This window comes from Diabrotica virgifera, chromosome 4 (genome assembly GCF_917563875.1).
Source record: "Diabrotica virgifera virgifera chromosome 4, PGI_DIABVI_V3a".
Taxonomy (NCBI): Eukaryota; Metazoa; Arthropoda; class Insecta; order Coleoptera; family Chrysomelidae; genus Diabrotica; species Diabrotica virgifera.
In genome coordinates this window covers 105,506,979-105,520,269 of record NC_065446.1, presented here as the reverse complement: position 1 = coordinate 105,520,269, position 13,291 = coordinate 105,506,979, and the positions used below count along the sequence as shown (strand labels likewise).

Below are 13,291 nucleotides of genomic sequence, written 5' to 3'. Positions count from 1 at the left end.
CATCAATTTGAATGGAGCTCTCGTATGTTCCTATCATCGGGCCTTTTCTTGATACCATTGCTGTACAAACTTCTCGACACATGTTGTAGCAGTAGGTTACCGTATTCGCTGACTTCCCCGTTAGATGAACTGTCGTGGTTAATGAAATACATTCAACGAAAAAAAAACACTGTTTCCAAAATATTGCATGTGGACAGCTTCGAACTGATCCTGTTGTTTAGATTGGTGTAATGAAAAAATTCATTACCCTGACACACGGACCGTGTTACTTGACAACCCTTACGAGGACAATGTAGAACTGGCCTCGATTCTTCACCTCGATCTGTTCTTGGCACTTGCATGACACTTCCACAACGATGGCTTGGTTGAGCAGCATTTGCTTCGTCAAGAAGTCCGTGTTGTCGAAGAATCGCCACAGCACACTCCTCTAATAAAATCGCGCTTCTGTAGACGTTTTCCAGCAACTTTCTCGTTCCAGATATTGAGTTGTTGATAGTCAAGACTTATCTAATTTTTGGAAATCTTCCAGGTCATTTTATTTGAAAAGTGGGGTTGTTATTTTAGCAAACCATTCTGGAAAAAAGATTATGGTATTAATTATATTTATAATAGTAAAGAAACAAGATTGAATATTCCTGAAAATGTTTATTACTACATACTTAGATGTAAACATTTTGCCTACAAACAGTTTGTTGTCTTTCATTATTGTGTGCGAATCCTTCTAAGAAAACTCTTCCATAGTGGCACTGATTTAACCATGCTTTCTCTTTGTTACAGGCGATAGTAGTCCGAGATTGGGAAAAATCCGAAAATTCCATACCAAAAATCAGGATAACTTCGAAGTCCCTTTCACCTCCAGCGAAAGCGGCTTTGACACTGAAGTTGACTGTCCGGATTCGCCCCTTTGCGACGAATCCTCCAGCGAAAACGAAGAACTTACCCGACTACAATCAAAAGTGGCCTTTCTGGAGCAGATCCTTAAACAGAATGGTATTCCCGTGCCCAACACTGGCTGTGAGGTTAGTAGTGACGAAACATGAGAATTGTAGTAGGTTGAAATACAGATTGTTTAGATTTGTATTGGATATACACAACTGAAGGAAGCGCTAACATCGGCAACATTGCCGTCATTGTAGAATGACGAATGACTGAATGAATCGGCGCAAATTAAAAACATACACTGTTATCGTTATGGTGGGAAGCGGGGACGGTCTCGTTCGTACGCGACGATTTTACCACGGTCGATTCGTACTCGACGATGTTGCCGCAGTATTAAAAACAAATATATTTGATATATATGTTATAGTCAAAGCCCGAATTTCAGGCACTCCTAGGTTTGACTAGGCAATCCTCAGGTCTGACTGACGGTCTTAGTCTAAGCCCGAAATAAATTACAGTTTCGGCCTTTGACTAGTCAAACCTAGGAGAGACTACGTTGGTCAGGCAAAGGTCGAAATTTAATTTTATGAAAACCCCGATCAGCTATTAAAATGTCGTAATTTGTTAGATTAGGTTTAATAAAACGTCATTTTTTAATTTTGATGTTTATTATTTTTATATTGTCGTAATTAAAATAAAAAAATTAGTGTTTATTCTCACATGTTGAGGCATTATGGCATTTAGAGTTGCACAATACGTTAGACCTTTTACACTTACGTAATTTTGAAGGGCATTTCTTATGGCAGTAGCATTTTATAAATCCTTGTCCTCCAAACTTAGAATCTTTTGTACTAATTTCTCTTAGAGACAGAGTCAGCTTTACGTCTGGAACATCTTCGAAATTAGGAAATTTCTCTTTGCATTCTCTTATTTGATTTCATGAAAAAAGTGTGTTTACTGTTCCGTATTTCGTACCAACTCTATATAAACCGTCAATTGTTTTATCTTGTATGATACCCAAAATATTTCAAGCATCTCCTTTGGCTCTGTCAAAGCTGGGGATAGGTATTGTTACAGTTTTTCCGATCGAAATCGGAGGACATTTTTTTCACTTAATTCTTTCATAGCATTATAGGCTGGTCATGAAGACCTTCAATCGCATTTCCTTTATTTATTTTAATCTTTTCTGTCTGTGCACAACGCATGCTCGAATGCGTGCCAAGGAGATACTCGAAATATTTTGAGTATCGTACAAGATAAAACAATAATTGACGGTTTATATAGAGTTGCAGAGTATAGAAGTAGAGTATAGAATTCAAAGAGAATTTTCCTAATTTTGAAGATGTTTCAGCCGTTAAGCTGTCTCTAAGAGAAATTAGTACAAAATATTCTAAATTTGGAGGACAAGGATTTATAAAATACCACCGCAATAAGAAATGCTCTTCAAAACCGTGTAAGTGTCAAAAGGTCAAACGTATTGTGCAACTTCAGATGCCATAATGATAATGCCTCAACATGCGAGAATAAACACTAATTTTTTTTATTATAATTACGACAATATAAAAATAATAAACATTATAATTAAAAAATGACGTTTTATTAAACATAATCTAACAAATTACATTGTAATAGCTGATAGGGGTTTGACTAGTCAAACCCCGATTTCATAAAATTAAATTTCGACCTTTGCCTGACCAACGTAGTCTCTCCTAGGTTTGACTAGTCAAAGGCCGAAACTGTAATTTATTTCGGGCTTTGACTAAGACCGTCAGTCAGACCTGAGGATTGCCTAGTTAAACCTAGGAGTGCCTGAAAACTGGGCTTTGACTTTAACATACATACTGGGATGTTGCTATGTATAGGGTGTATATCTAATTTAAAATTAAACAGTCTGTATGCATGTGCAATAGATTTGGATTTTTGAGTGACAGACAGTTTGAAATTTGTGTAATATGTTTGCTATTTATAAACTATAAATAGGTTAACGATGTCATTCAAGTAGAACTGCTTATGGATTTAAAATTCTTGTTAATTTGTCTGTTTTTTTATTTAGTGCGTTTTTGCCATTAAGAGTTTGCATAAAAGAGTTAGATTCTTTTCATTTTTCGTTTGTTGCCTTACATTTTTTATCGCTAATAGTATGATTTCGTCCAAATCATGGTGTGTCGGTACTTACGTTTCTTTTTTCTCCCTTCATGTCATAGGTTACTGCATTTTCCTCTTTTAACATTCCTGTAGGTCTCTCATATTTTGGTTTCCAGGACTTTATAAACGACTGACGCGATCAAACATTCTAGCCTTAGGGACTTTATAAACCCCAAAAGCTAAAATCGGTAGCTTGTCCTCTTGTCTGGGTCTTTATCTTTTTGATTCGAGTTTCTTGTGAGGATCACGAAATCTTGTCATACATCTTGATTTTTGTGTTTTTACTGATGTCCTTGCCTTCTAATACTATCTGTATGTACTCTTCTGTTGTTCGAGTTTACTTCTTCGATTCTTAGTGTTTAATCTTTTATTATATAATAATAATTATATCTACACTACAGCACATCTTTTGCATTTTCTTTATTTTCAGGAAATTGTATATGATATTATTGATTCCAGTTTTTTATCACTCTTATTCAATGTAAAATCTTTTTTATACACCTAATCACTTCCCAGGAAATGAAGGTGAAAAAGGACTTTAAAAATTACTGGCGGCTGACTTACTTGAAAATACTTGTCTTTAAAATTAAATTTTCTAAATTAAAAAATGTTTATAAACGAAAAAGTTATTGCAAATTAAACCCAAAAGTCAGTATTTTTTGTTTCAGTACATAAATGACTATTATGAAACAGTTCGTGAAGTATGCTTTTTGCGCACGCATGCAATGTTTAGAGCACAAGCGGCGCGAGTGCTATACATCGCGTAAGTGCGCAAAAAGTATTTCATGCACAGTTACATACAATATTTTATCTACGATAAACAAATAAAAGAACTACATGGAATAAGTAAATTATTAACATTCATTTACAAGATATACTAATAAAATTAAACGATATTCTGTGCAATTTCTGGTGGAGTAAACTGCAACTCTTCGTCACTGGAATACATTTCTTATCTACAATTTTTAGAACTTTGACATTGAAAATTCAAACTTCTTCAATTCAAACGGCAAAACTGTCAAAACTTTTGTTGTAATTTATTGCTCACATGTCATCACCATGACAACGCGAAAGCTAAGGATATTTGATTATATGAAAGTGTGCCAAAAAGAGTGCGAACAGGTCCTTCGTTATAGTTATAAGGTACCAAGGCCTTCAACGTTTAATGTCCGACTAAATTATTCTTTATATCCAAAAAATTTGAATGAATTTTTAATTAATTAGTTTTCAAGTAAGTACATTTACCAGCAATAGTTGTAACGTAATTGTGGTAACCATATTTTTACTTAGGTTGTTATTTGTCAACTTGGCAGTATTTAACTAGTTATTTAAATTTAATACCCTAGGGCGTTATTTTTCAAAATTACGCCCTCGGGCATTATATCGTACTTAACTGACTTCGAAATCATGTCATTATTTGTCAAAAATATACCAGTCGGGCATTAAAGGGTTTTTGGCCTCATTCTCTTTTATATTAATTTTTCATAATTTTTTACTTACAAATAATTGATACAGAATGAAGTACCATTTTCCCTTATAAATAATTAAATTATCTGCGCCATTTTAACCGTTACAAAAAATACACCATCTTAAAGATTATGAAAAAACATATCTTAAAAAAAAGAAGTTTGTGCGACCCATAGAACTGGAGATAATTTGCAAGAAGTCACAGTGCAATTGTTTATAAACATTAAGAGCTGAAATTGGGGCAGTTTGTTAATGAAGTTTCAGTTTTTCATTTAAAATTTAGACCAATAGAAAGGTCGCCGACGCCACATGGTGGGAGAAATTTCTTTCAAGCTCTTGAAAACTGAAAAAGGGACTTCAAACCGGAGCGCGCTTGAGAAACTACAATATCTCGGGTTCTCGCAACGTAGAGCCTTCTTTTTTATTTGGGATGGCTCGTCTAAATAATAAGTTCTAACATATTTTCACTCCTATAAAACCACCACCAATCCATAAACATTTGTGTTTATTCTTTTTTTTTGTAGTTTTTCGATTTGATATTTTTTTACTATTTTTATTATTCAATTAAATTTTATTTACATATTTTGAAAGAATACATACAATGTTTGAAACCACTTAAAAATCATTTTATACATGACAAAAAACAGTTTTATAAAGACAAGAAAAATGTTTTTTAGAAATATAATGGGGTTTTAAGGGGGTTCAAACATCGTATTCTTTCAAAAAAATATAAAGAAAATGTAATTGAAGAATACAAAAAAATAGGAAACAAAGATAAAACACTAAATTTTAGGAGTTGTAGTCGTTTCATAGGGGTGTGAAAATATGTCAGAACTTATTATTTAGACGAGCTACCGCAAATCAAAAAACAGAAGGCTTCATGTTATGTAGAACCTATAGTTTTTTATGCGCGTTCCATTTTGAAGTACTTACTACCTACCGTTTTCAGTTTTTATGAGCTCGAAAAAAAATTTTTTGGTTTACTAACTTTAACAAGTTTTCAGCCACAATGTTAATTATGCAAATATGACACCTACTTAAGGGCACCCAATGTCCGAAAATTAAATTTTTTAAGTTTTTTTGGGTTATGATTGAAAATTATTATTTGAAATCTTCTCTTTCCAGCGATATATAACACATTATAATATAAAATATCCATGGTTACAAAATTATTTGTTTTTTGAACGGCTGCACTTAACTTACCTTGTTCGTGTACCGGTAGCTTTATAGCGTATTAGAGTGTTTTATGTTTTTGTGATTTCCCGAATACTAGGTTTTTAACTTTTGATGTCAAATATCTCTGGATCATTAGATGATAGAAGGTTCAAATTTTTACAGTAGTTGTAGATAGACAATATCAAGTGTCGCGTAAAGTTTTATTGAAAAATATACAAAAGCAAGTAAAATAAAATCTAAACTTTTTTGGTTTTTTTTGTAAGAGTATTTTAAAAAATTTTAAAATAAATGTTTCTTTCACTGTAACTTTACAGAAATCTACGCGGCACTAATAGTCCAGGGTAATAAGGTTTTTTCCGTGACACTTGAACAGCCAGGGTACTGAAGCGTTTTTTCGACAGGTAATACCTATAAGAGCAAATTTTAACTATTTCCTGCGTAGGATCTGGCGGCCATTTTTATTTATAAACAATTAAATGTAAAAAAATGGCATTTTTCACTTTTTTTTTCAAATCAATGGAAAACAGGGAAACTTATGGTTTTTTTAGTACAAATATCTTCGAGATTATGGAAAAAGCTTTAAAATGACGTATTACAAAGTTTGATATACTCATTTATTGTTAATATAATTGCGAAAAAAGGTCGGAGTTGCAAAAAGAAATATTTTCGCAACAACTGTTGTAAAGATTAGTGTACAGCTTTGAAATTTTTGTCAAATAAGGGTTCTTTGGTGCTTAATATGTGATACAAATTTCAAAGCGATTCATTCAATTGTTTAAATTTTATTCAAATTGTTTATACCAGAGAGCATTTTTTTTGCAATAACATAAGTCAGAAGAAAATGACGTTAGAACCATTCCATAGGTGTCAAATGAAAGAACATGAGCTATATTTTCAACATGGTTTAAAAAAACTGAATAAAAAATGCATTTATTATTAATAAATAATTATGCAAAAGTATCGTAAATCTTTCCTTATAAACTTTTTATTTTGTTATATAAGAAATTATACATATTAATTACAATTTTTTATCAATTATGATATAGATAACATTACTTGGTAGTTGTGCACTTAAAACAGGGTAAAAAAGTTAATTTTTTTGGAAAGAGTTATTCAAAAAGTTTATAAAGAAAAATTGACGATACTTTTGCATAATTATTTATTACTAATAAATGCATTTTTTATTCACTTTTTTAAACCATGTTGAAAATGTAGCTCATTCTCTTTTATTTGACACTTGTGGAATGGTTCTCTGGAATGGAAAAATGCTCTCTGGGATAAACAATTTGAATAAAATTTAAAAAATTGAACGAATCGCGCTGAAATTTTTATCACATATTAAGCACCAAAGAACCCCCATTTGACAAAAATTTCAAAGCTGTACACTCATTTTTACAATAGTTATTGAGAAAATATTCTTTTTTGCAATTCCGACCTTTTTTCGCAATTAAATTAATAATAAATGAGTATATCAAACTTTGTAATACGTCATTTTAAAGCTTTTTTCATAATCTCGAAGATATTTGTACTAAAAAAATCATAAGTTTCACTGTTTTCCGTTGATTTTGAAAAAAGGGGAAAATGCCATTTTTTGACAGTTAATTGTTTATAAATAAAAATGGCCGCCAGATCCTACGCAGGAAATAGTTATAAGTTGTTCCTATAGGTATTACCTGTCGAAAAAACGCTTCAGTGCCCTGGCTGCTGAAGTGTCACGAATAGGGTATATTTTTGTCTTATTACCCTGGGCTATAAACAATACATCTAATTTCAAAATAACACAAAAATTAGGTCTCTAAGTGCTTTGGTTACAGAGCTATGTGACATAATGTTAACATTGTCGTTAAATGGGACTTCGGGTGCCCTTAAAATGAAAAACTACCCAAATTTCAGCTCTCAATGTTTATAAACAGTTGAATTAAAAATATATATTTCCGGTTCTATTGGTCGTACAAACTTTTTTTAAGATTTGCATAAGATTTCATAACCTTTAAAATGGTGTATTTTGTTTTTTTTTTCTGTTAAAACGGCGCAGATAATTGAATCGTTTATAAGGCGAATAATGATGCTTCATATTGCATCAATTATTTTGCATGTATGTAAACAGTAAAAGTGTCTTTTAAAAACATGAAAATTTAAGACATTACGAAGAAAATGAATCCTAAAAATCGATATTTAGTATTGACAAAGCATCTGTACAGCCGTACAGCAATTTGAGAATTACATTTTTTTCTCAAATGGGATAAACAAATAGAGAGATAAAGATAAAGACTACTCGACTGATCAGTGATCGGGCCTATCTGTTGCACATATAGTATTTAACTACGTATATATACTCACATTATGAAATGTATTTTAAATATTTTTATTGTTATTTTAATAATCATAAACAATTAAAAAATGCTTACATTCGGGTTTTGTTTACAATAACTATTTTATAAACATTTTTTAATTTAGAAAATCTCATTTTAAAGAGATAGTATTTGCAAGAAAGTTGTCTGTTGAACGTTTTCATATACAATGCCTGGTTTTTTCACAATATTGAAATGAATAAAAAGTCGCTTTTTTGCTTGAATTTTATTAACAAACCATGACGCAGTAAAAATTGCGATACTCACGCGATGGTCCGCCTTTTCTATTGACTTCCCCAGACATTTCAGTTAAAAAATAGCGCCTGTGACCACCTCCATTTGATTTATTTATAAAATATTGATTTTTAAATTCAAAATTTATCCTCTTAAATCACATCCAGAATACCGTGGAATGATCACTTTTTGAAATAAAGTTTTTAGTAGGCCAACTTCCCTAAACACTTGAAATCATTTTTTGTTTAACCTTGTCATATCTACAAAGCATGTACTTACGTTGAGCAGAATCTATATCGCAGGTTGATATTCGGATTATACCAAAGAGTACCAGTATTAAAATGTCCTAAGACATAACGTTTTTGAGGAATGGTTGCACTACGAGCTTTTGTTTTGTTAAAAGTTGCTTTTTGTGATTGGAGAAGCTCGAGAATTTTAGCCTGGATTCAATGAGTTTTGTTTTTATGTTATTTATCTCAATCAGTATTATTATTTTAATTGTCTCTCTAATAAGATAGTATAAATTGCTCTGGTGCTGTCGTTCTAAAGCTTCTCCATAAATATTTGAATGTTTTATTACAGCATGTTAGTTTGTGCACCTATTTTATTAATAAAAGTTTGATATTTTGTTGTTGTTTTATTTATGGAGAAGCTTTATTAAAACGAAGTTTAAAGATGTAACTGTTTAGGCTTTTCTTGAATGATCATTTAAATGACTTAAATCATGGTAAATGACAACTGACATAACGCAGTTAGTATTGACTCACGTCAAAGAAAGTTCGAGGAATATTGTGAGCGGAGAAGATTTACAGATTACCAGTCGAAATTGAGACCCTGTAAGTAGTAACAGTAAGATACCTAGCAGATGGAGAAACGAGAATACAAAAATAAAAAGAGATTTTTAAGATATTTGTAATCTCCACATACATTGGTCTTCCTGAAAGCAAAGAACATATTGGTACAAACAATTAAAATCAAAAGATATCAACACAAAACTTGATGATTTACAATGTCACAGTACCTTAGGCTTTTTCCAATGTAGTTGCTTTGACTCCTCTCCGCCCAAGAATGTCTTCAGTTTCGGGAACAGATGATAATCAGGAGGCGCGAAGTCTGGGTTGTGGGTAGGGTGGTGAAAAATTTCCCATTGTAGACGTTGCAGTTCTTACTGAGTTCTTGCCAATGTATGTTGTCAAGTGTTGTCGTATGGTATATTTTAGTCTTTAAAGGGTTTTGCAATAGGCTTCTGAACTATTCCAGTGTTTTTAATGTCCCTGGCTATCAGATATAATTTTTATAGATCTGTTGCTGCAGTTCCACTTTACTAGTCCCTGCTACTAGTCCCTTTACATCTCTATAGCATCTATTTTCACTTGGAAGATGTAGACTTTCACTAAGACGTAGCCGTGGTTTTATTCCGTATATTCCACCTCCAAAGCCTTCATCGGTTTTATAGCCATCTGTATAACGGCATTGATCTGCAGTCTATTCTACTCCCATTCGTCCCTTCCTAGAAAGGGGATGGCAAACGGCTTTTTGAAATTTGATTATCTCTCCAGATTTGTGGCCGGTATTCTTTTGCCCTGCTTTCTGGCGCTTTATCCACCTTCTGTATGCGCATGCTCCTATTTTCGCCCCCTCCATCACTATATGTAATATAGGTAAATAAATCTATCTATCTATCTATCTATCTAGGGAGGTCAAGTATGACCTTCATCGAGGCGGTTGAGATAGTCTACATCGCCCCCGTTATTATTAAGCATGCTTTGTCGTTGAAGCTTATTCAGTTTCTCTTTGATGGTCTTTTGTAGGCATTTAGAGCACCACTGCCATTATAGGTCTGACTGCAGTCATATGTAGCCAGTACATACCCCATATTTTCCCACACGTCATTGTACATCTCTAAAGGGAAAGTTATTCTTCATTCCATCTAAGCAGCTTATCCAGAGGTGGCATCCAGATGTTATCTAGGTTCCGTCTCCTTGTGAAACTGACTGCTACTCTTACTATAGTAATTAACATCAGGTTTCAGATGTTCTGTGCATGTGCATGTTGGCAAACTACATTTCTTTAAAGTGAATATACTTTTTATAGAATTGACAAAAAGTTTTTCCGTGTCGCGCCATCTAGTACTAATGTTGCCCAAAATCGGTCTTGGTCTTGCAGTCTTGGTCTTGTTCTTGCGTTTTAGCAAGACCAAAACCAAGACCAAGACCGCCTTATTTTAGCAAGACCAAGACCAAGACTGACCGTGCAAGACTTGAGCAAGAACAAGACTAAGCCTGCGAGACTCTTGCGTCTTGCAGTTTGAGTGTCGTTTTATGGAATAATACAGGGTGTAACAAAAATACAGGTCATAAATTCAATCACATATTCTGGGACCAAAAATAGTTTGATTGAACCTAACTTACCTTAGTACAAATGTGCACATAAAAAAAGTTACAGCCCTTTGAATTTACAAAATGAAAATCGATTTTTTCCAATATATCGAAAACTATTGGAGATATTTTATTGAAAATGAACATGTAGCATTCTTATGGCAGTAATATCTTAAAAAAAAATTATAGTGAAATTTAGACACCCCATAAAAATTTTATGGGGGTTTGGTTCCTTTAAACCCCCCAAACTTTTGTGTACGTTTCAATTTGATTATTATTGTAGTACCATTAGTTAAACACAATGCTTTAAAAACTTCTTTGCCTCTTGGTACTTTTTCGAGAAGTTAGTATTTGTCGAGATATTTTGCATATTATTTGTCAAATCCACCACATATTTTTGTAATATGGCTAAGTACGATTATGGAGATATATGGAGATTATTATTGTAGTACCATTACTTAACCACAATGCTTTAAAAACTTCTTTGCCTCTTGGTACTTTTTCGAGAAGTTAGTATTTGTCGAGATATTTTGCATATTATTTGTGAAATCCACCACATATTTTTATATATGGCTAAGTACGATTATGGAGACTTGATAATAATAGGAAAATTTATTTATGATTTACATTTTTAGGTAAATTTTGAACCATATTAAAAAAGAAGTCACATCTCGATAAAATGTGCCTTATCGAAAAAAAACAAAGAAGCAAAAAAGTTTTAAAAACACTGTGTTTAACTAATGGTATCGCAGTAGTAGTTTAATTGGAACGTACACAACCATTTGGGAGGTTTAAAGGAACAAAAATCTCTACGTAAACATATTAGAAAAGAAGCCCCAACTCGATAGAAACTGCCTTGTCGAAAAAATACTAAGAACCAAAAAAGTTTTAAAAATATTGAATTTAACTAATAGTACCACAATAATAATTTAATTGGAACGTACACAAAAGTTTGGCACAAAAGGGAACAAAACCCCCATAACATTTTTATGGGGTGCACAAATTTCACTATAATTTTTCTTTAAGATATTTCTGCCATAAAAATGCCACATGTCCATTTTCAATAAAAAATCTCTAATAGTTTTCGATATATGTATTGGAAAAAATCGATTTTCATTTTGTAACTTCAAAGGGCTGTAACTTTTTTTATGTGCATATTTGTACCAAGGTAAGTTAGGTTCATTCGAAATATTTTTGGTCCTAGAATAGGTGATTTAATTTATGACCTGTATTTTTGTTACACCCTGTATATTAGTTCGGATATATGCTTAGAGACTATGAGATACAAAAAAAAATGTAACAAAAATTTGGAAAATTGGATTTATCCGCATTATGAACAATACGATGAACATACATACCGAATTAAAAGTATAAATACTTGTTTATTGGATACGTACTGAGAGGTCATAATAAATTATTATACAATGTACCTAGAAATAAAATATTTCATTCTTTCCTAATATCAGACGACGCCTTCGCTCCGAAATTAATTACAATTGAGCAATTGTCTAGATTTTGAGAATAGCAACCTTTCATAAAATAATCGTCTTGTGTTGTGTGACGCCGACACAACAGTATAATAATAAGGCATTGAAACTTTTAAAGAAGTATGTCGCCTAAAGTGATAGAAATATAATACGAATAGCATATCGAGTGTTACGCACAACCACTCAATTGTTTTTCCTTATCCATATCGTAAAGACTAAACGTTCTACTTATAAACTGTTTGCAAGGTGTGCAATTAGATATTAGATCAATCGGCCAAACAAAGGTTTTTGCTGAAAAGGCACTAGATAAGATAATGCCTGGCTACCCTGTATAGTCCATTCACGCACGGTAAAATGTTAAATACAAAACCTTCAAATTTCAAAAAAAAAGAGATATTATTATATAAAAAGAGATATTGGCCGATGTGTGATTTTGCCATTGTTTTTTATTGTTAATGAAGAACTTATGAGAGGATAGGCGATCGGGCTGCATTAAAGTTTTTTTTTTAATGAAATAAACAAATTACTTATCGACAACTGATAAATAAAGTTTAAACTTCAGTTTAGACACTTCTAGATTTCGAAAATAATATTTTTTACTTGTGTTTTTGAGCCTTGAAAATCGTCATTTTTCGATTTTTTCAGTTTTAAATTGTTTATAACTCGGAAACGAATAAGTTTAGACAAAAACTACAAAAGACCTTTTTTGTTCCATATGATTCAAAGAACCTAAAATAAGTCTGCCAGGGCTGAAACAATTGATTTTTATAATTTATTTAAATTATTTTTTAAATAAATATAGAAATAACTCAGAAATTACGGCATTTCGGTATAGAAAATATTACATGAAAATTAATTAGTAGTTATTATGGTTGAAAGTTTAAAAATATACAGGGTGTTCTATTCCAAATACGAAAGTTCATTATATTTTCAAAAAAACGAAAGATCTGACAACAATGTATAATTACCACTATAATATCGGCCGCATTAGAAGACCTTTACCCACCATATTCTATAAAAATCGTTCAAGTCGTTTCCGAGATATCTGAGGCGTTTCCTACATAAAACTCACTCTGTACAGTAGGAAAAATGAAAGAATATCCATGAACGAACATATAAAACACACCGTATTTTCCTGTCACCGTGTCAGACAAAAAATTGGCCAGCGCAAGTA

At 32.2% G+C, this 13,291-nt stretch overlaps 1 protein-coding gene across 1 annotated transcript in view; it reads left to right on the top strand.

The window, feature by feature from the left end:
- Nucleotides 1-13,291, top strand: part of LOC114328135 (ninein) — a 170,777-nt gene that overhangs the window by 92,595 nt on the left and 64,891 nt on the right. The window contains exon 6 of the mRNA XM_050648310.1: nt 778-1,019. Within this exon, the coding sequence (XP_050504267.1) occupies nt 778-1,019 (242 nt within the window). The remainder of the gene's footprint in view (nt 1-777; nt 1,020-13,291) is intronic.